The sequence below is a fragment of the Danio rerio genome, chromosome 12 (assembly GCF_049306965.1).
Source record: "Danio rerio strain Tuebingen ecotype United States chromosome 12, GRCz12tu, whole genome shotgun sequence".
Lineage (NCBI taxonomy): Eukaryota > Metazoa > Chordata > Actinopteri > Cypriniformes > Danionidae > Danio > Danio rerio.
The window spans coordinates 17650415-17675288 of record NC_133187.1 but is presented as its reverse complement, the minus strand read 5'-3'; the positions used below and the strand labels follow the sequence as shown (position 1 = coordinate 17675288).

The window sequence follows — 24874 nt, the reverse complement described above, 5'->3', positions numbered from 1 at the left end:
GGAGATTATTAGGAGGGTATCATGGACAGAGGCCAGTAGGCAAATTTAGCCAGGATGCCAGGGTAAAACTCCAACTCTTTCTTGAAGGAAATTCTAGGATTTTTAACACAATGTCCTATTTTTAAGCCTCATCTGAAAGACAGCGCTCACTGAGGATTTCTTCACTATACTGGGGCATTACAGACCGCAGGTTGAGGGTCCCCAGCTGGCCCCACTTACACCACTTCCAGCAGCAACCTCGCGTTCCCATGTGGTCTCTGACAGGTACTGACCAGGCACAGCCATGCTTAGCTTTAGTGAGCGACCATGCGAGAGTTGCAGAAAGCTAAGTTGCCGGAAAAGACATGCTGTACAGGTGAATTGGATACACTAAACTGGTCATATGTGTGTGCAAGAGTGTTTGGGTGTTTACCAGTATTGGGTTGCGGCTGGAAGGGTATCTGCTACATAAAACATGCTGAATAAGTTCCTGGTTCATTCCGCTTTGGCAATCCCTGGTTAATAAAGGGACAAAGCAAGAAAGAAAATGAATAAATGAATGATTGAATAAACTGAGCCCTACACTTAGCTTTTCTCGAAGCGTTTTTCTCATTACACATGCAATTGTGGATATCTGGCTTGTTTTTATAAATACAACCTATGCAAATTCGTGTAAATAAGATTAGATTTTGATAATCATGTCTTTTCTTCATAATCATTTTCTTAGGCAACATTGTGTGACCTACAGCGGATGTTAAAATCAATGGATATTCGCTCAGCAGATGGCACTGTAATGCTAGTATTTCATAGCAGACAAGCGCTTGAGAGATACGACCCCTTTCCTTCTCACACTACAACTGCTTCACAGTGATTTACACACATACACACACACACACACGCTTGCCCAACCTCTGCCTGTTTCCCTCAGCTAATAGAAAGAAGAAGCGCGCGTCAGTTCAGATACAGTGCCGCAGTTTATCTACACCGGACATCTCGCTAAGAGAAGTTGCGGGAAAGACACGGGATTCACTTGCTTTGTTTTAACTGGTCAACTACTTTTGCGCATCCATACATGTCAATAACTAGAGGACGGCAGGTAGATATTCTTTAAATAATCAACTTAAAGGCTGACCGCTCGTCGATGGAGTGCCACGGGGATCGTGAAACTTGAGACACTTCTAGCGTGTTTATTCACACCATTGTGGCTCGAGCATCATGTCCGCGATCCGCAGAAAATTTGGCGAAGACTATCAGGTGGTGAACACCAACCGGGCCATGTCCTTTTCTGCCCCTGCTAAAAGGAAGCGTCAGCGGTTTGTGGAGAAAAACGGGCGCTGCAATGTCCAGCACGGTAACCTTGGTGGGGAGACCAGCAGGTACATCTCTGACCTTTTCACCACGCTCGTCGACCTTAAGTGGCGCTGGAACCTGCTAATTTTCCTTTTAACGTACACGGTCGCGTGGCTCATCATGGCATCGATGTGGTGGATCATCGCGTACATCCGCGGAGACCTCGGCCACGGCCACGACGACTCGTACACGCCGTGCGTCGCCAACGTTTACAACTTTCCATCAGCTTTTCTCTTCTTCATTGAGACTGAGGCGACTATAGGCTACGGGTACCGATATATAACAGAGAAGTGCCCGGAGGGCATCATACTTTTCCTTTTTCAGTCGCTGTTGGGCTCCATCGTGGACGCGTTTCTCATCGGCTGTATGTTTATTAAGATGTCTCAGCCCAAGAAACGCGCAGAGACCCTCATGTTCAGCCAGGACGCAGTCATCTCACAACGGGACGGGAAGCTCTGCCTCATGTTTAGAGTCGGAAATCTCAGGAATAGCCACATGGTGTCGGCGCAAATCAGGTGCAAGCTCATCAAGGTATAGTGTTGTTTGTAGAAAATGAATATTGAAATGTTAATACTGAACCCTTGTGAATGGTGATGTGTGTGTTTGCGCACAGGTTTAGGTGCACAAAGGGTCATCTCGCTGTAAAGGATGTATCTACATAAAATTGTGCGGTTGGTTCCAAATGTTGTTACCCGCCCGACTGTCTCCAAGAAGAGATGTTTTAATGCTTCGCGTGACACATGCGGAGGGGAGATCGCATTGATTTTAAACAAAGCTCGCCATACTGTAAAATTGGCTAATGCGTGTTTTCAGCTCTAATGTAATGCAATCCGATCTCAGCAGTCTCTGATTTGCATAAAATCTTGTTTGCTCTCAGTACAAAGACCAATGACGCGCGTAAATGAATTGGACACATTCCCATTCGGATTTTATGGATTCCCGCGGGAAATGCTTCTTGGACACAGAAGTATTTACTTCTGCACTGGGAAACTGTCGGTAAAGTTGAAATACTGACAGATGGGTGTAGCTTTGAAATGGCTCTTCAAAGGTGACAGCATGAAAAACACTTGGTAAGGTACAAGGTCACAATTTAAATCACAATTTAAAATCATATGCCAACTTAACGAATCACACACGTCTGCGTATTCAAAAACATAATCGCTTAAGCAAATGCAATGCATTGTTTGATAAAAGCACATATCCCCCGGGCTTTTAACCACGCAGATAAGAAATGAATAAGCATATAAATAAACAATAGTTTTATTTTTTATTAATATTTTAGTTCATAAGGAATGGAAATTTGTATCTCAAGGCAACATGCAGAAACTACGACATTTATGTGAAAAAAGACCAAAGTTTTAACAGATGTGTATGGTAAAATGTTTTTTTTTTTATCGTTTTGCTTTTACAGAAAACACAAACATTCTGATTACATATCGTTCACACTAAATTTAAATTCACCATCGCTTCCCCATGTAAAAAAAAAATGAGCAAGAGAAAAAAGGCAAAATGGAAAAAAGTAGAAGCACAGAGGTGGGCTGTTTAGCACAGAGTGGGAGGCTATGTTTTGAGAGAAGAAGAGCCTGATTGACACATGGCTCTCTCCACACCATAGCAGGCGCAATGCAGTGAGTGCAGGATGACGGGTTGTTGACTTCATAAGCACCTTCCTCCCTTCCCTTATGCCCTTTGTCCGTTACTGTCCTATACAGTACACTGAAAAAGGAAAAAAAAAAAAAAACAGCAGCACATCACTTCCTCTCAGAGTGGCTTGCAGCGTAAGCACTCTGTCTCGCCTCTTAAATTTACAGTCCCATTTGCTTTTTTTAACTGTTTTCTATTGCCAATTTTAGAGAAAATGAACTAACCAGTATTTGTATAGGGCCAGGCTGCCTTTGGAGCACTCTAAAAAAGATTACAATCAGCAGTATGGGAATTAAACAGTAAATCAGGAGTCATTAAAATTTACAACTGAATGTGTTAGTCCACCCAAAAATGAAACTTCCGTCATCATCATTTACAAAACCCCCCTTCATGTTGTTCCATTACATTTACCTATTGTTTCTACTTTAAAATCTAAATAATGATATATATAGGGGAGAGCAGAGCACAATTAACACTTTTTGGTTTTGGTCAACTAATAAACAAAGTATTAGGGTTAGACAAACCAATTTTTTTACCAATAACACACAAGCCTCTCCTACAAATGGGCACTGGAATTATGATCGCTGGACCTATGGTTTCTGTGCAGTATTGCCAAAAGTGCCAGGATTAAAAATGTTACTATTTACCCCACTTACGGGATAAGTTGTAACAGACAGGGGACTAGTTGTAACATATGCTTACAAAGGCAGATTTCACACAGTTAGTTTAATAGCAGCTTTATTTCCTCAGTAGTTGGCACATTTCTTTTTTTATTCTACATAGCACAGTATGTTTATTTATCTTTTTGTTTATTGAATTAACACATTTGAATCTGTTTGCATTATTAGCAATTTATCCATTAATATATAATGCATTCATTTGCATTATTAGCAATAAAATATATATTATTTTCTATTTAAACATATTTTGTGTTTCAAAAAGCTATTTTATTTAAAAAGTTCTCAACATTAGACTTAAAATTCCAATAATATTTTTTTTAGTTTAATTGGTGTGCAATAGTGTGTGGCTTAATTGTAACACCCTGTCACAACTAACCCCGCTGTGTCATGGTTTCTTCAAAACTGTCTTTTAATCTAGAAGATGGCAATCACAACAATATAAGATTTTATTCACATACGTTTACAGATTTTTTTTTAATATAAAAATATTGACTATGATAAAAATACTGTTATGCTGCAAAAATGGTTTCTCCTGTGTTTCTCACCTAAATTTTACAATAATTGTCAGGAAGACGTCTGCCGGCATTGTGGTGAAAACCATGGAAGCATGGTTAACCCTAAGCAAATACCTTAAGCAAATACCTTAAAACTCTGTTACATTTAACCCCGCATTACTTTGTGCCCTGCGCTCCCCTATACAGTATCTCAGTGATTTTTGTTCCTCTATTTAACTTCTTTTTACCCTAAATTCCAACACTTTAAAACACTTGTAAAGATATAAAATAAAAATAAATCCAAGTCAGTCAAGGATTTAAATACAAGTCTTCCTAGAAGACATCATTACTTCAATTACTAGCAATTTAACTGTTTTATCCTGATTTTATTTTTTCATAATCATGAATCATAATCATGAATAATCATGAGAGGCCAAAAACGAAACTGAATTATAATTAATAGCACAGCCTTGGTTAAAAGTATGCTATGGTAAACTTGTAGCGAACTTGACTTGGTGCACGTGTAGACATGGGGACACATCCCCTCCGTACAATGCAAATTTTACACACTTGTTCTATACATGCAAGGTAATCTTGACAGTGTTTCTTCTAGGATTTTTTCCAGCTGTGGTGGCAGGCCCTTTTACACAGATCTACCAACTACCTATGGCATTATATCAATCACAAATGTCGTGAGCGCAGTATTACAAGTCCAAATCAGATTCATGTAATACAAGCATGCAAATCTCTTTGCTTGCATGCTGATTTCCTCTTCATGTACAAAATGTCTTGCATACCCTCAAATATACACTGCTCAAGTGCAGATTTTCTTGTGCGCTCTCAAATAAACGTTGCTGAAATGTGATTTAGTGCGTTTATGTAACGAGTAAGTATCGAACATTTATTAGATTGGACTTAGAATATTTATGCATGTCTTAAATAGACCTACAGAGCGGCATTAATGCATCCTGATGTAAAGTGATACAGCTATAAATGGAAAAGTTCACGCTAATATAATTTACCTAACTTTTAATATGTTTTTGTGCGATTATAACCCGCTATTTAAAAAAAAAAAACTGAATATTTTGATTGAGAAGCTATAATGTAGCTGTGGTGGGATGAATTTTAGTGTGGTGCCACGCCATGGAAGAATGAATGTAGGGGAAACCATGCTTGACCTGCTAGTATAAATTGTTTTGTTTGTTTTTCTGTCTATACGGTATGAGGAAGAAACATTTTGATTCTTCGCTCTAACTGCACTTTATATGCTTTATCTGTCTTTCGGGTAAGTCAGCTTTTAATGAAGGGACAGAAATATAGCGGATTTGATTAAAAATATCTTAATTTTTTTTTATTATGGGTCTGAAGAACAACTTATGTTTGAGTAAATGATATTTTCCCTTTAGGGTGAAACCTTTGAAGAACACAACAAACAAAAACCTCTTGCACTAATCTATCTAAATTGGCAAATGCATGTTGTACTTTCAGGGCTTTGGCATGATTCTTGTTGCAGTCATTTAAAGGTGCTATAGAATGAAAATCCGGATATACCTTAGCATAGCTGAATAATAATAGTTCAATACATTGGGAATTACATTAGCCTCAAACACTATTCTTTCCTCGTTTTATGTAAATCTCATGAGTTTAAAAACAGGCCAATTGAAACAAAACAGACACTGATGATCCATGTGGGATCATGAAGGCCCAATCCCAATTGTATTTTTCTGCCCCAACTCCTTCCCCTTCCCCTTGGCCCTTGAAACAGAGTGTGAAGGGGAAGGGCTTCAAAATTTACCCCTAAGAAATAGGACACTGGAGGTGGCATGGTGGCACAGTGGGTAGTGCTGTCGCCTTACAGCAAGAAGGTAGCTAGTTTGAGCCTCAGCTGGGTCAGTTGGCATTTCTGTGTGGAGTTTGCATGTTCTCCCTGAGTTCACATAGGTTTCCTCCGGGTTCTCCAGGTTCCCCCACATGTTCAAAGAAATGAGCTATAGGTAAATTGGGTAAGCTTAAGTGTCCTTAGTGTATGTGTGTGAATGACAGTTTATGGGTGTTTCCCATTGGGTTGCAGCTAGAAGGGCATCCATGTGTACTTTTAGTATATGTTATGTGTGGGAGCATAAGGGACATGAGTTGCTTGAGCATCAAAGTGGAGTTCATTAATATTAACAACGCTTTCAAATATGGTCAAAATCAACCATATCATATTGTAATTGTAAACAGACATGTACAATAATGTCTGGGGAAATTTTGCACTTACCTAAGCCACATTCTAATCCACATTCTTTCCTTTTATATATATCAGAGAACTATTTAATATATTGTATCAATGCATTCTATGGCACCGTTAAAGAAAAATCCTGTGCACTTTTATATGGTAAGATGTTAGTGAGATCAAACTGCGTCCCTGGAGCTTTGTAAATTGAATGGCAGGGCTTTCTATGGCATCTTGGGCTAAGGCATTTGACAGGAATGATTAAATATCATCAGGGACTTCATGCTGTGGATGAGCTGTGAGGAACGAAGGGAATATTAGTCTCGTAGCTCCTTTCCCCAAACTCCAGAATTCTTAAACTCCAGGGAGCTGTCTTGCCTCCTCACAGCTTTGATTTAAAAAGAAGACTAAGGCAAAAAGTGTCTTATCATAGCCTTTGATATGTTTTTTGCTGTTTCTGCAAAGTTTGACAAGTGTATTTGACTTAAGTAGCTCTAGTCTTGGCTGTGGGCATTTGTGTGTTACTTTCCTTTGTATGTAACCTTTTTACCTAATATATATATATATATATATATATATATATATATATATATATATATATATATATATATATATATATATATTACTTTGACAGAATATGTCATGATGTTTATGTACACTAATGACTAAAAAGTTATGTTCAGCTTTGGAGATATACAGTAAGGGGAAAATAAGTATTCAACACATCACCATTTTTCTCAGAAAGCATATTTCTCAAGGTAAATTTTCACCAGATGTTGATAACAACCAAATAAATCCATGTAAAGAAAACAGATCTAATTAATTTACAAATTAAGTTGTGTAATAAAATGAAATGACACAGGAAAAAACTACTGAACGCATGAAGAAAAAGAGATGTAAAAAGGCAGTGAAAGCCCAGACAGCTGAAATCTCTAAGTAGTTCATCAGCAACCCTCTGCACTTCGTCATTGCAAATTAATAGTTGCTTCAGTTCAACATCTACATTATCAGGATTAAGAAGATAAAACCAGAGTGCACATTTCAGCAAAACTATAATCCAAAACACAGCCAAGGAAACTCTCAAATGGTTTTAGAGAAAGAAAATCAAGCTGTAGAATGGCCCAGCCAATCACCTGACTTGAATCCAATAGAAAATACAAAATACAGAAAAGTTTGGATAGACAAGACCCACAGAACCATCAAGATTTTTACTCTGTTGAAGCCTTTGAAAAAAAAATCACACGTGAGCAAAGCATGTGGCTTCATTCTCCAAATGAGAGTCGTCTTTAAGCTGCCATCACCAAAAACAGCCTTTTTCATAAAGTATTATTTACATTTCAGTAGTTCAGGGCATTCTCCTTTTCATATGTTTTTGTTTTTATAAATTTTTATTTTTTATTGTTTAGGTTTTACCATGTCAACAGCTCATTTGAAAATACAGGGGGATTCAAAAATAAAAGTTACATTTAAAACAAGCACACCATTGTTTTTCTTGTGAAATTCCCAATAAGTTTATTAAGGTGTATCTATATAAATGGCCCACCCTGTAGATATTGCAGTGTGTTTTTTTTTTTTGTGATTGAAGAGTGTAAAAGATTTGCATGTCCACGTTTTAGTTGTTTCATTTGTAATAATGCAAGGGAATATTATTACTATTTTTGTATGTGGTGTAGGTTGGGTTTTAGAGCTGTCATGAAATAAGAAAATTGGATATTGTGATTTTTGTTTTTCTGCAATATTTATTAAGAAATGAATACAATCTCTTGTATTAAAAACAGTTAAAATCAAAATTATTAATACTCTTTGAAGTTTTTTTTTCAAGCAATAATATATATATATATATATATATATATATATATATATATATATATATATATATATATATATATATATATATATATATATATATATATATATATGTATGTATATATATATATATATATATATATATATATATATATATATATATATATATATATATATATATATATATATATTCTTCTGGAAAGAGTCTTGTTTAATTTCAGCTAGAAAAAAAAGCAGTTTTTAATTTTTTAAACACCATTTTAAGGTCAAAATTATTAGCCCCTTTAGCTATTTTTTTCGATAGTCTACAGAACTAACCACCATTATACAATAACTTGCCTAATTACCCTAACCTGCCTAGTTTTAACCTAGTGAAGCCTTTAAATGTCACTTTAAGCTGTATAGAAGTGTCTTGAAAAATATCTATTATTTACTGTTATCATGGCAAAGATAAAATAAATCTGTTATTAGAAATCTTCTCACCGTTAAACAGAAATTGGGGAAAAAAAACGGGGGCTAATAATTCAGGGGACTTAATCTATGGCTCTATTTTAAGTTTTTCTAGAAACTATTTAGGCACAGAAAATCAGTAATCAAATGTAAAATATGGTTTTAGAGATTTTTATTGAATAAATAAATACATTTTTTTACCTCAAAACAACATAATTTATGGTGCCCGAATTTTTGTTAACTCCCTGAAAATGTCTAACTTTTACTAAATTAAAATTAATTTAGTTTTAAATTAGAAAATTAATTACATTTACCTGTGACTTTACAAAGCTGCACACAATGCTTTTCTTACTTAGATGTTTTGTCCAAATATCTAAAACTCTTAAATCAAGAAGCATTTTCTAGATAAGTAAAAATATTGTTTTGTTTTCAGAATCAATGTCAGACTTTAAGATCGTTTATTTTGAAAATAATCTGCAAATGGATTAAGCAAAATAATATTATTTTCTGTTTAAAATAAGATTATTTAGCTTGTTTTAAGAAAAATCATGCTCAATTTCCTATCATTATTTCTGAAAACAAGACAATATTTCTTTACTTGTCTATTATTCCTGATTTAAAAAAAAAAAAATATTTTAGATATTTGGACTATAAACAAAATAAATAAAAAAGGTAAGAAAAGCTTTATGTGCAGTGTAACTATTGCAGATGTGCACATTGCGATGTTGATGCTGAAACGATACATTGTGCAGCCTTAAGTGCTATCCACACATTTAGTTTAAGCAACAGCAGGGACTGTCAGCAGATGTCTCTCCACTACCTTTATCACACTGGCAGATGACACATATTGTGTTCCCCCTTGAAGGTTTTGCACTTATGCTTAAAAATCCTTTAAAATAAGAACATTTGTATGTGTGTGAGAGAGAGAGAGTGTGTCTGTGTGCGTATGTGTGTGTGTCAGAGAGAGAAAGAGAGAGAGAGAGAGAGAGAGAGAGAGAAAGAGAAGCACTGCATCTATGCTTGTGAAAACTCTCACTCTTTCCCTGGGAACACCACCGTGACTGGAGCTCTCAGTCTGTTCACCATCTGTGGCCTTCAGCACAGGCAGCCAACCCCGCTGACTTCACTGCCAATCCGTAACGATAATATGGGAACACATGGCTAAGTGTAAAGGTATTAAACCTTTACACAAACCATGGATGACCCCTGAAGATCCCCTTGTTTTTGTAAATAAATATATGTCCGTGTAAAAACAAAAACAATGATACAAGTTATAGTTTTGCCCAAGATGACCTCAGCTTTGGCCGTGGGTGGGAAGCTGGCATTGCAGTTACCATCATAAAAACTTAAACAGTTCTTAAAAGCATTCCAATTACATATTAAAATGGAAAATTTGATTACATTTCACTATATCATTTCCAATTTAACACATAATCTGTTAGATTGTGGGCAGTTACATCATGCAAACTGTGTTCAGCACTTATTTTTGGGCATGTTTGTGCTGTTACCTGATTTGCATAATTCACTGAATCGTGCTACAACGGCACAGACAGCATGCGCAACTAAACATCATTATCAGCGAGCACAATGGATTTTTTGCTTATCCCTGAATACCACAGGCTGATATTTAAACAATCCTCTGAGGTATATACTGAGATTAAATATGCATGTACAAATTCTTTTATATGAAAAGAGAAATTGAGAATGTGTCTTAACAGTGTATCTCACCATGTGTTTGCTCTAGTCTCGTCAAACCCCAGAGGGAGAGTTTCTACCATTGGATCAGCGGGAATTGGATGTTGGATTTGGAACTGGTGCTGACCAACTTTTCCTCGTCTCACCCCTCACAATATGTCACGAGATCAATTCCAATAGCCCCTTTTTTGACCTGTCCCAGCGCTCCCTTATGAACGAACAGTTTGAGATCGTCGTCATCCTGGAAGGAATCGTGGAAACTACAGGTTATTATATATTTTTTCGAATTTGCTCAAATATGTTCTGAGAAAGAAGTACATCCCCAATTTCTTTCAGCTTGAATTTATTTGATGTTTCCTCTGGGTTAGAAGCGTGCTCTTTTTTCTTGCAGGCAAAAAATTTTGCATATAAGATGAGAATAAAATAATTTATAATGCAATAAAGTGATTTTGTTGGTCACAATCGGTCCTGGTGGAACAGGACATACACCAAACATTTTATTTCTTCCCTTGGGAAAGCATTTTCTAACATTTTCACTCATCAAAAAACGTAATTTGCATAATTTGCATTACAACAAATAAAATCCTTGAAATATTACAACACATTATGATAAAAATTAATAACTGGTATGAGGAATTGCTTTCCTACCCAGCTGTGTTTATAAAACACTCACTAGTATATTTTTTTGAAATGTGCTTCAAAATTCTTACATAGCAGGCAAGGCCTTTCATAAAAGATTCAATGTTCACAAATCAATTTTCTCCCCACCGATTTTGACCTCAAAACTTGCACAAACATGAGCACAATACTTAGATTCCTTAGAAATAGGAAACTATATATTTTTTCTTTTCTTTTTTTCTATTGTTAGAAATACACACACACTGCTTATTCATGACATTATACATTTTGGGCTCTATTTTAACAATCTAGATGCAATTTCTATAGATTGTGGTGCAAAAGCATTAAGGATGGAAAGGATGGAAAAAGGATGGACAAATATGCATTGCAAACTGGCTCATGGTCTAACAGTATTGTACTTATTCATTTAATGAGTTATGGGTGTGTTTTTAGCATAACGTGCATTAAACTAATCAGAGTCTCATCTCCCATTCCCTTTAAGAGTCAGTTGTGTCACGCCATGGCGCATTTGCTATTTACATGGCGGACTTTGTAAGTGGAAAAACGTTTGAGGTTACTAAAGTAACCCTTCGTTCCCCGAGGAGGGGAACGGAAGCACTATAAGTGGATTTGATGTTCTAAATCCACGTATGGGAGATTCGGTTCAGAAGCTACTCGTCTGAAAGAGTATTGAACCGGCCAATTAAGAATGAATTGGCAGCGCAAGCCTGCGCAGGTGTGCCGCATATGCAATCAACTGAGTATATAAGCACACCTGGCGCCAGCAGACGCTATCCTTTTTAAGCTGAAGAGACTTTTAACAGCTAAGGGACAGTCATTATGGCGACGGAGTATAGTGCTTCCGTTCCCCTCCTCGGGGAACGAAGGGTTACTTTAGTAACCTCGAACGTTCCCCTTCGGGGGGAACTCCAGCACTATAAGTGGATTTGATGTTCTAAATCCACGTATGGGAGCCCATTGAAAGCGCCATAATGACTGCACCTTACCAACACCCAACATGAGAGAGCGGTCAGGCAAGCGTGACGCACCCAGATCGTGAGAGGCGCGGTCCTCCAACGTGCCCTTGGCCCTAACTTATCCCACTTCAAAAGAAGCTTTACGGAATAGGTATATTTTTTTGGGAGTCGCTAGCGTCTAGATAATTCTAGGAATATATGACAGTACGTTGGGAAGCGTGCCATCCCAGTAGGGAGGACGCTGCGGAGACCATCCGCACCCAATAGGGGGAAACAAATGGAATTACATATGGACTAACCCTGAAAAGGGGGAGTGCGCATAAGAAGGTGGTTAGCAGATAGGGAAAGCACGGGTCTGCCCAGGGGGGGGAACTTAACCGTGGCGGAAAGCATATGGGAATCACCAGCGGGGATCGGCCATAGCAGGCACTTATACCCAAAACGCGGGCTGACCAGCGGGCAGACCTACAACGTAATGGGCCAGCAAGTGACTCCTCCGCTGAGTCAGTGCTGGGGGCCTCGGAGGAATCTGCAGGGCTCACCAAATGGGGAACTTTACTGACAGACAGGAGGGTGCACATCTCTCCGTGTTAGGGAAAAAAGGCACCGCAAGCGTGTACAACACCTACCGAGTTGTTTCCTCAATCACCAAAGGTACCTAACACCCTTGAGGAAACCGGCTCTACTCGCAGATTATAAAATCTTGCGAATGTGTTGGGTGTCGCCCAGCCCGCAGCTCTACAAATGTCTGTTAAAGAAGCGCCGCGCGCACACGCCCAAGAGGATGCAACGCTCCGAGTGGAGTGCGCACACACTCCCGGGGGGCGCAGCTGACCTCTGCTCAATAAGCACATGAAATGGCCTCCACAATCCAGTGGGATAAACGTTTAGACACGGCACTTCCCTGCTGCCGTCCACCATAACAGACAAAGAGCTGCTCAGAAGATCTAAAGTTCTGAGTACGGTCCACATAAATGCGCAGAGCGCGAACTGGACAAAGTAAGGACAGGGCTGGGTCTGCCTCCTCCGGGGGCAGCGCTTGCAGGGTTACTACCTGATCTCTAAAGGGAGTGGTAGGAACTTTGGGCACATAACCCGGGCGGGGTCTCAGGATAACGTAAGAAAATCCCGGCCCGAATTGCAGGCACGAGTCACTGACCGAAAATGCCTCCAGGTCCCCGACCCTCTTAATGGAGGCCAACGCGACCAGCAGAGCTGTCTTCAGGGACAGAAATCTTAAAGATACCGTATCGAGTGGCTCGAAGGGATCAAATCGCAGGCTCGTGAGAACGAGGGCGAGATCCCAAGAGGGCGTGAGAGGGGGGCGAGTTGGATTAATTCGGTCAACGCCTCTGAGGAACCGGATGATGAGGTTATGCTTTCCCACGGTGCCGCCAGCCACCGCGTCATGGTGAGCGGAGATGGCGGCAACGTAAACCTTGAGAGTGGAGGGCGACAGCCTACTGTCCAACTTCTTTTGAAGGAAAGAGAGCACAACACTGATCTGGCAAGATCGGGGGTCTTCTCTGCGAGAGACACACCACTCAGTGAATAGACTCCACTTTAGGGCGTAGACGCGCCTCGTAGAGGGGGCTCTAGCCTGAGTGATGGTATCAACCACCGCGGGCGGCAGATTACCTAAGTCTTCCTCGCGTCTATGGACCACACGTGGAGGTTCCAGAGATCGGGGCGAGGGTGCCAGACGGTGCCTTGTCCCTGAGAAAGTAGGTCCTCTCTCAAAGGGATCTGCCAAGGGAGGGCCGTCGCGAGGAGGGAGAGCTCTGATATGCAGGTCCGGTTGGGCCAGAGGGGCGCAACTAACAGAACCTGTTCCTCGTCCTCCCTGAGCATGCACATTAATTGCGCGATCAGGCTCACTGGGGGAAACGCACACTTGCGTATGCCCCGAGGCCAGCTGTGGGCCAGTGCATCCGTGCCGAGAGAGCCCTCGGTCAGGGAGTAAAACAACTGGCAATGAGCGTTCTCGGGGGAAGCAAACAGATCGATCTGGGCCTCCCCGAATCGCGCCCAAATCAGCTGGACAGACTCGGGGTGGAGTCTCCATTCTCCAGAGTAAATCTGCTGCCGTGAGAGCACATCGGCTGCACGGTTGAGCATACCTGGGATGTGAATGGCGCGCAGCGACTTCAGCCGCGGGTGACTCCAGAGGAGCAGACGGCGGGCGAGCTGAGACATGCGGCGAGAGCGCATACCCCCCATGCGGTTGATATACGCCGCCGCCGCTGTACTGTCCGTCCTGACCAGCACGTGTTGCTGCTCCAGCACCGGAGAAAAACGGCGGAGAGCAAGAAACACTGCCAACAGCTCTAGGCGATTGATATGTCAATGCAGCTGGGCACCTACCCACAGGCCCGCAGCTGCATGCCCGCGACACACGGCTCCCCAGCCTGTGCTGGAAGCATCTGTCAAAACAACAACATGACTGGACGCCTGTCCCAGAGGCACACCGGCCTGCAGGGACGAGGGGTCGTTCCAGGGGCTGAGGGTGCGGCGACACAGCGCAGTAACAGAGACTCGGTGTGTGCCCGCATGCCATGCGCGTCTCGGAACTCGATCTTGAAGCCAGTGCTGAAGTGGTCTCATATGGAGCAATCCAAGCAGCGTGACAGCCGCAGCGGAAGCCATATGCCCCAGGAGCCTCTGAAAATATTTCAGTGGGACCACTAACTTGCTGTCGAGCTCCCTCAGACAGTTCAGCAGCAGGCGAGCGCGCTCTCCGGAGAGGCGCGCTACCATGGTGACCGAGTCCAGCTCCATCCCGAGAAAAGAGATCCTCTGCACCGGGGAGAGTTTGCTCTTTTCCCAGTTGACCTGCAACCCCAAGGATGCCGGAGCACCTCGTCTCTGTGCGCAGTCAATTGCTCCCGAGAGTGGGCTAAAATCAGCCAGTTGTCGAGATAATTGAGTACGCGGATGCCCGCAAGCCGCAGAGGCGCTAGGGCACCCTCCGCGAGTTTGGTGAAGACCCGCGGAGACAGAGAGAGCCCGAAGGGGAGGACCTTGTACTGCCATGCTCGACATTCGAACGCAAACCGCAAAACTGACGGTGGCGTGGAAGAATGGAGACATGAAAATACGCGTCCTTCAGGTCTATGGCTGCAAACCAATCCTGAGGACGAACGCATCGGAGGATGCTCCTCTGCGTAAGCATTCTGAACGACAGCTTGTGAAGGCAGCGATTCAAAACGCGCAGATCTAGGATTGGCCGTGACCCACCGCTCTTTTTGGGTACGATGAAGTACGGGCTGTAAAACCCGCTCTCCATCTCGGCTGGAGGTACCGGCTCGATTGCACCCTTCGCCAGGAGGGCAGCAATCTCCTCTCACAAGACAGGGGCGGACAGGGAATTGACCCTGGTGAAACACACGCCCGTGAACCTGGGAGGCCGTTTGGAGAACTGTAGTTCGTAGCCGAGTCTGATCGTGCGTATGAGCCACCGCGAGGGGCTGGCCCGTGCTAACCAGGCAGGCAGAGCCCTCGCTAATGACGTCATCGCAGCAATCGTTGACGTACCCGCGGAGGGGCAGCGCGGAGCGGGTGTGCTGATCCGGGGAGCGCGAGGGTCCCACAGAAGAGCTGGAGGAGAGCGATTCGCTCTGGCTCTGCACCCTGACTCCGGAGGGGGGGCTTGGGGGCTGGGAGAAGGGAGACCGTCCCCCCAGCGCCCGTGAGCCGCTGGCGGAGCATGCAGACCTTGCGAGCTGAGAGGGGGCGCGTCCCAGGCTGGCAGGGCCTGCAGTGCCCGTGAGCCACTGGCGGAGTGCACCGAACCTATGAGCTAGAGAGCTGAGCTCAAACTGGCAGATTTCGGGCTGTCACCTCCGGAGAAGTGGAAAAGTGCCCTTTCATTTCATGGCAGTAAAAAGTGCCGTTGGAAATGGCGCCCCGCCCTCCAGCGGGGAAAGAGCAAGTTCCCTCCTCTCCAGATGACCTGTCCCAGGGACGCTTCGCGGTCCGTTGCCAGACTTAGCGGCGTTCTGGGCAGGGGGAGTTGCCTGCTTCCGAGGTGCTCAACGCGCTCGCTTCGCCAGAGGCGAGTGCGGGGGCGGTGCAGCTCTCGTAGGCGGGTGCCTTCGGCGAGGAGCAGGTATGGATGGCACGGCGGGCGGAGCGGGCTTATGGGGCCGCCGATTAGACATCACCCATCGGACTGCTCTCTCACTGCCTCGAATTCCTGGGTGAATTCGCAGACTGTGTCGCCGATCAGCTTGGGATATGGGTGAGTCAAGAAAGCGGACTTTGTCAACTTTGCGCAAGTTTTGTTAGAGGTGGGGCTCCTGGACCACTAGTGTGGACATCGTCCTCCCCAAAGCACACGCAGCGGACTTAGTAGTCCGAAGAGCTTAGTCGGCTGCGGTGCGAAGCTCATAAGCCTGGGTTGGACCCACCCTCATGCAGCTCGGCCAGCGCCTGCGCTTGGTAGCGCTGGTCGGTGGCTATCGCATGCAAGGCGGATGCAGCCTGGTCCGTAGCTTTGTAAGCTCTAGCTCCGGGGGAGCCAAAAACTCACAGGCTTTGGATGGGAGACGAGGCAGACCCCGCCAAGAAGAGGCGCTGCGCGGATTAACCGCCATCGCACACTCAACCTGAGGAATCGCCACATACCCCCTGGCCGCTCCACCACCAAGAGTGGTGAGGGTGGAGGGACACGCAGCACGAGCAGAAAAAAGGTGCTCTTTAAGACCGCGTGAGCCTACTGTGCGTCTTCGGGAAGAAGGGAACGCCCCTCTAGTCGGTCCGGCCGCGGAGCTGGGGGATAAACCATCTCCAACCCACGGCCGAAGCAGCCCGGGAAAGCACGGCTAAAACGTCCGTTTCAGTGTCCGTTTTGACAGCGCTCACCTGCCCGAAGGGGGCGAGCGGGTCCGGATCATCGTCGGACAATGAAAGCCCACCCTCTGATGCCGCGGAGGACATCTGATCTCTGGTGTCAGCGAGCATGAGAGCTACCATCTGATTAGACGGATCACTCCCAGCGCCCGAAGCTTAGATGGAGCGCTTGGAGGAGCGAGAGGTCCGCGAGCCCTTAGGCGGCGGATTATCTCTCGCTGGAACCCTCAGATCTGCCCGAGCGCCCGCTGCAGAACAGGAGGCGACTGGGGTGACTCGCTCTCTCACGAGAGTTTGCCGCGATCTCAACTGCGCGACGGTCATGGCATCGTAGTGACGACATGAACCGCCCCCGAGCACCACATTAACATGCTGGACCCCCAAACATGTAATGCAGTGATCGTGCCCATCATCCGGAGCCAGGAATCCCCCGCAACCAGAAACGCACAGTCGGAGCGCCGTCCTGAAAAGGACGTGCTGCACGACTGTGTTGCTCTTTTAGGATGCTTTGCAACAATACGCACCGGACCGGACCCAAAGGGACGCCAGGCAAGGGAGAAACCCAGCTCGACCATCTGCCGCTGCGTGGACTCGCTCTGGACCGGGAGACACTCGTTCGCTCGAAGTGGCTGTAGACGGCAGGAGGAACCCTCATGAAGCTCGATCAGAAAAGTCTCTGAAGCGAAAAGGATAGCGTCTGCTGGCGCCAGGTGTGCTTATATACTCAGTTGATTGCATATGCCGCACACCTGCGCAGGCTTGCGCTGCCAATTCATTCTTAATTGGCCCGTTCAATACTCTTTCAGACGAGTAGCTTCTGAACCGAATCTCCCATACGTGGATTTAGAACATCAAATCCACTTATAGTGCTGGAGTTCCCCCCGAAGGGGAACTGAATGCTTCGCTAGAGAGAAAATATCAGCATGAGGATAAAGAACAAGCCTCCTCCTATTGTCGTAATTCGACTTCTTATCAATTCTTATCAATTATCAGACTGGAGGTTTTGAATATCAGAAAATAGACTTTATTCTCCATAATAAAGCCAAGAAAGAGCAGAGCAGACCCCAGAGTATTCTGAAGTCTCTCCTGGACACTTCCTTTCTTTGGTTCTCTCTTTCTCTGCTCCTTTTAAAATCTCTGTGTTTTCCGCAATCTTTATGCAGGTTATTTTCCACACCCCTAGGTGTCTTGTTTTAACTCTTGACCTTTTTTGGATAAGTTTTTACTTTATGTGGTCCTGCTATTCTTGGCTCTCAGCCAGCTTGCTATGGTCAGTGAGATGTCACTGGTCTATGTCATGTCAGCAACTGTTTTGAAACCAAAGTTCTCTCTCCATAGATGCAACTTATGCAAAAGGACTAAGTGTTTACATACATTGTCATGATAGCATAATCACTTGATAACATGTTACTCACTCTAGCTTCTGACACATATAGTTTCATACAAGTATTTAACATATATAATCAGTGCTTTACATATTCAGTTATTCTACACAATCATTCTTCAGCAAAGACTTCTCCTAGTGTTGCTCCTGTGTAGACATACTCATCTTACACAAATACATCACTGTAATTTTAACACACGCTGGCATGTTTGCTGCAAACACTCCATACATTTTGAGAAGAGAAAATTAACTGCTCTACACTTAGAAAATACTTCACACAGAGAGAATAAAATCTTCTTCACTATCAGCCTCTTTACTTTCTCTTTAATTTTTAAGCATTTGAACCCACATAGGTACATAACTAACATGCTCTGTGCTGGACTTTAGACCAGCTTCTACTCGGTCAATGGTGTGGTCTATTTCAGTTTCTCAAAATAGCAACGTGCCAACAATGCGCCTTAACACATCTCCTTTATAGACTGACACCTAGGAGTCCACAAAGTGGCACAAATGGATTTGCTATTTAAACAACGTGGCGCAGAACCTGAAAATTAGGATTTCGCTGGACTGTGCATGTCTTGTGCCTTTTTCGCCGGGTGTATGATTTGGCCTTTTGGGTTCATAGACAATCAGTGGAGGATGCACAACATTGTCTGACTAGATGTGGATGTTATTAATGCAGCCACCATGTTTTGCAACCTAAAATTATGTAATGTTAGATTTTTTTAATACCATAATGATTATTGTTTTTTTTTATTATTTAATATTATATTATTATATGGTAATATTATTTTAGTATATTATTATAGATTATAATTATTATATTATTTTGTTATATGTTTTTGAATAAAAATAATACAAGTAAACATCAGTAAAAACCATTCTGATAAACTAAATGAAACAATTTTCCTGTACTAAATTAAATTCTCTTATTACACATAATCCAATAATTTTCCGCCTTTAAGAATCCCCTTTTATTTATTAACATTGTGAAATCAGCAAAATGGTTTAGTTACTTTCTGCAGGAATCATATCCCTAAAAAGGTCTTGTCTGAATGTTATTACAGTGCATCCGGAAAGTATACATAGCACTTCACTTTTTCCACATTTTTTATGTTACAGCCATATTCCAAAATAGATCAAATTAATTTATTTATTCAAAATTCTACACAAAATACCCCATAATGACAATGTGATAAATGTTTTTAAATTGTTGCAAATTTATAAAAAAAAAAAAAAAATGAAAAATCACATGTACATAAGTATTCACAGCCTTTGCTTAATATTTTGTTGAGCAAAGAATTTTTGCCCACTCCTCTTTACAGTACATCTCAAGCTCTATCAGGTTGGATGGGAAGCGACAGTGTACAGCCATTTTCAGTTTTCTCCAGAGATGTTCAATAGGATTTAGGTCTGGGCTCTGGCTGGGCCACTCGAGGACATTCACAGAGTTGTTGTGAAATCACTACATTGCTATTTTGGCGCTGTGCTTTGGGTCATTGTCATGCTTGAAGATGAAGCATCGCCCCAGTCAGAGGTCAAGAGCACTCTGAAACAGGTTTTCATTCAGGATGTCTTTGAGCATTGCTGCATTCATCTTTCCCTCTGTCCTGACGAGTCTTCCAGTTCCTGCTGGTGAAAAACATCCCCACAGCATGATGCTGCCACCACCATGCTTCACTGTTGGGATGGTATTAGACTGGTGATGAGCGGTGCCTTGTTTTCTCCAAACTTAACACCTGGCATTCGCTCCGAAGAGTTTAATTTTAGACTCATCAAACCAGAGAATTTTGTTTCTTATGTCTGAGAGTCTTTCAGATGCCTTTAAATGACCATACAGACCTAATTGGTGGATTGCTGCACAGACGGTTGTCCTTTTGTAAGTTCCACAGAAGATTGCTGGAGCTCAGACATAGTGACCATTGGATTATTTATGACCTACCTGACTAAGATCCTTCTCCCCTGATTACTCAGCTTAGATGGCTGGCTAGCTCTAGGAAGAGTCCTGGTGGTTCCAAACATCTTCCACTTACAGATGATGGAGGCGATTGTGCTCATTGGAACTTTCAGAACAGCAGATATTTTTGTGTAACCTTCCCCAGCCTTGCGCTAAGAGACAAACTGCTTTGTCTTCATGCTTGGTCTGTGCTTTGACATGCACTGTCAACCTGGGACCTTATATAGACAGGTATATGCCATTTCAAATATATGTCCAATCAACTGAATTTACCACAGCTGAACTCCAATTAAGCTGCTAAAACATCTCAAAAATGATCAGCAGAAACAGAATGTACCTGAGCTCAAATTAGAGCTTCACCGCAAAGGTTGTGAATACTTATGTACATGTGATTTTTGAGGTTTTTATTTTTAATAAATTTGCAACAATTTCACATTGTCATTATGGGGTATTGTGTGTAGAATTTTAAGGGAATAAATTAATTTAATTCATTTGGTAATAAGGCTGTAACATAAAAAAATGTGGGAAAATTGAATCGCTTTGAATATTTTCCAAATGCACTGATTTAATATTTTTAACACAGGCTCATTGGAAGTATCTGTATGTGCCCCAGGCTACAATTTTGTGAAACGTAAAACAAGTTTTTTGTGGTTATGTTTAGCTGCACGTTTAAAATGACAGGTCCACTAGAGGGCACTGTCTATATTTTTATGAATCTAAAAAAACTTGTAAATACTGAAAAAGGGTGCATTTTGTTATAGGGTTCAGATATACGTTCCTCTTGTGCAGGTCCACGAGAAGGTGGTGCTTGTCATACAGATCACCTAGTGCAGTGGTTCCCAAAGTGGGGGTCGTGAGGCAATAAGGGTGGGGGGTCGCTTTGTGATTTTCAAAAATATCATACATGTTAATAAACTGTTAGAATTGCCATATTTTATCCATAACCTGCAGAAGATTAAATTTGTATTCAATAGTTATATGAAAACAATGCAAATAAAAAAAAACAATACCTTTCAATCCTTTTTCCGTTGGACTGTGACCCCTGGGGTTATCACGCTAGATTAATGACACAGCAATAGTGTTAGTTGCAGCAGATTGATTTTACCACAAAATGTTTAACTTTGACACCTTTACAGCACTCACATACATTAAAAATAAAGGCCACGACTGAACATAGAGGATGATCTCCAAGTGGCGGTCTTCAAAAATGAATCAAGAATAGTCTTGTGCTGTAAACATTGTGCCCACAATTCTCATTAAATTAAGTTACTATTAAATTAAACAAATAAATAATGACTATAAAAATTATATGGTTGTTACACTGTGACACTTTTTGTGTTGTCAATATGTTTGTTTATATAGTTTCTATTGGTACAACTTGGTGTGCAAAGTTTGTATGTTTATAACCATCTCCGAGGATAGTGAGGGTCGCGAGTCTCTGGAATTCTTATTTTGGGGGTCACGAGCTGAAAAGTTTGGGAAACCCTGATCTAGTGAACCACTGTTTTAAACCTTCAAATCAATTGATAGAGATTTCAAAAGCAAACAGAAGTGATTTGTGCATTGGACACACATAGCTTTACCTTGATTTTGCATTGCTTTTTACCTCTTTTTGTGGAAGCATGTTTTATTTAACTCTGTTTGGTTACAAATTATAGACATTTTAGACAAGCAGTTTGGTGACTTATCCTTTATTATTCGATTATATGTCCCTGTAATTATCATTAGTGTAAAAAAATAACAAAAGTTTTTACATTTACATTTGTTTTTGGCATTATACCTCCTCATAGCATTCATTTTACGTATGTATACTAAAACAGGGCTTTTCAATGAGCCTGTGTTGAATGTATTAACTTATTTAAATGAGGTCATTTTTGGCAAAATAAACTGAATCAAGTCTCTATTGTAACATGAATCCTTGGCTTCCCTTTCAGGCATGACGTGTCAAGCTCGAACCTCTTATACAGAGGATGAAGTGCTGTGGGGTCACCGCTTTCTACCAGTCATGTCGCTAGAGGAAGGATTCTTCAGAGTCGACTACTCACAGTTCCACAACACATTTGAGGTGCCCACTCCTCCATACAGTGTGAAGGAACAAGATGAAAAGTCCTCCCTGCCCTCCCCTGGTCCTGTTCTCTCCCCTACATTGATTGAAGGTCGTCGCAGAGAGCGCATCTTTTCTTTAGATGGGGTTCCTCATTCTGATGAGCCTGGAAGTAAATTACCCAGCAAACTCCAGCGTATGTGCTCTAAGAATGGAAAAGAGGTCCTCAAAACTGGAAGTCCTCAGCCAACAGAAAAGGCCAGCAGCACAGGTGATCTGCCTCTCAGGGTACAGCGGCTTGGTTCCCTGGTGGGTCACGGAGAGACAGAAAATCACCTGCGTCTCAAACCTCTTAAGATGGGTTCAGAGACTCACACCCAGTCAGCAGGAGAACTGGAGCATCGCAGAAAGCTCTCAGCGCCTGCTCCAGTACCTGGCCCAAGTCTCAACCTATTGCCTGGTTCTAGTAGCCGACCAGAGGACAATCTCCCTGCTAAATTGCGCAGAATGAACGCAGACCACTGAATTGGTCTTAATGTTTGCCTTTATTTCTGAACATTGCGGCCTAGGAGGTAGAGATAATTCTTGAAATCATTTACTATTGAATAATATTTATTTAAAAAGGACTATACTGTGATTCTTCTTCTCTATGCTTAATGAGTCAGCAATCAAACTCATTGCTTTTCCCCTCAAGAGCATCAGCATTGTACATATTGTGAATTCGATCCGAATTCAAATGATCTTCATCTAATTTAAAATATATAATTCAGCACCTTTATTGTATGAAAACAAAATATCACATATTTATTTATACTATATAAGTTACTTAACAAATATTTATTTAGCCGGATATTTATTAATAAAGTATGCATTGGATTTACTGTTTAAGGCTTTTTGTCACATTTCTGTCAGCAATATATAAACTTGATTTCACATTCCCATTTATCATTAAAAGACAATGTTGATACATGTATGTTTTTTGATTGATTTTTGAATACTGCTTTTTTATAAAAAAAAATGCTGCTTAATATCTCCCTGACTATAAGAAACTTTGCAAGAACATGTCAACTTACACTAACCCTAATCCCAACCTAACAGTCTACTTATAATCTACTGAGAATTAGTTGGCATGTACAGTTTCCACATTTTTTACACAGCCTTATTCCAAAATGGATTTAATTCATTTATTTCCTCAAAATTCTATACATAATACCCCATAATTACAATGTGACAAAAAGATTTTTTGAAATTGTTGCAAATTTATTAAGAATAAAAAAAATCCCTGAAAAATCACATGTACATAAGTATTTACAGCATTTGCAGTGAAGCTCTAAATTGAGCTCAGGTACATTCTGTTTCCACTGATCATTCTTGAGATGTTTCAGCAGCTTAATTGGAATTCACCTGTGGTAAAGTCAGTTGATTGTACATGATTTGAAAAGGCATACACCTGTCTATATAAGGTCCAAGGGTTGACAGTGCATGTCAGAGCACAAACATGAAGATGAAGGATTTGTCTGTAGACCTACAACGGCCATCTAAGCTGAGTGATCAGGGGAGAATGGCCTTAATCAGAAAGGTGATCAGTAACCTGATGGTCACTCTGTCTGAGCTCCAGCGTTCTTCTATGGAGAGAGGAGAACCTTACAGAAGGACAATCATCTGTGCAGCAATCGACCAATCAGACCTGTATGGTAGAGTGGCCAGACGGAAGCCATTACTTAGTAAAGAACACATAGCACCCTACCTGGAATTTGCCAAAAGGCATCTGAAACAAAATTCTTTGGTCTGATGAGAATAGAATTGAACTCTTTGGAGTGAATGCCAAATGTTACGTTCGGAGAAAACCAGGCACCACTCATCACCAGGCTAATACCATCCCTACAGTGAAGCATGAGGGTGGCAGCATCATGCTGTAGGGAAGTTTTTCAGCAGCAGGAACTAGAAGACTAGTCAGGTTAGAAGGAAAGATGAATGCAGCAATGTACAGAGACATCTTGAATGAAAACCTGCTTCAGAGTGCTCTTGACCTCAGACTGGGGTGACGGTTCATCTTCCAGCAGAACAATGACCCAAAGCACACCACCAAAATATTAATGGAGTGGCTTCACAAAAACTCGGTGAATGTTTTTGAGTGGCTCAGTCAGAGCCCCAATCTAAATCATATTGAACAATTCTGGAGAGATCTGAAAATGGCTGTACACTGTCACTTCCCATCAAACCAGATAGAGCTTGAGAGGTACTTCAAAGAGGAATTGGCAAAAATTCCCAAAGACAGGTGTGCCAAGCTTGTGGCATCAAACTGAAAAAGACTTGAGGCTGTAATTGCCAAAAGTGCATCAACAAATGTGCATCAACAAAGCTGTGAGGCTGTGAATACCTATGTACATGTGATTTTTCAGATTTTTTATTTTTAATAAATTTGCAACAATTAAAAAAAAAAATGTTTTCACATTGTCATGAGGCATTGTGTGTAGAAGCTTGAGGAAATAAATTAATTTAATCCATTTTGGAATAAGGCTGTAACAAAAAAAAAATAATAATAAATTGGAGAAAGTGAAGCGCTATGAATACTTTCCGGATGCATTGTAACTTGAATTCAACAAACGGACCATCAAAAAAAGTGTGATCCAACATTGTACAACAAAGTTAATAATTAAGGTGAAGTTGAATTAATACTTTATTCATTTCTACAGTACAGCCTAATAAAATATGTTTAAAGGTGTTAAA

At 41.7% G+C, this 24874-nt stretch overlaps 1 protein-coding gene across 1 annotated transcript; it reads left to right on the top strand.

Moving 5' to 3' along the window:
- Window positions 1-937: 937 nt before the first annotated feature.
- Window positions 938-24874, top strand: kcnj19b (potassium inwardly rectifying channel subfamily J member 19b). Its single transcript, XM_001340292.8, has 3 exons — window positions 938-1860; window positions 10363-10579; window positions 22035-24874. Exons 1-3 carry the CDS (start codon window positions 1195-1197, stop codon window positions 22667-22669), a joined length of 1518 nt encoding a protein of 505 aa, XP_001340328.2. The 5' UTR covers window positions 938-1194; the 3' UTR covers window positions 22670-24874.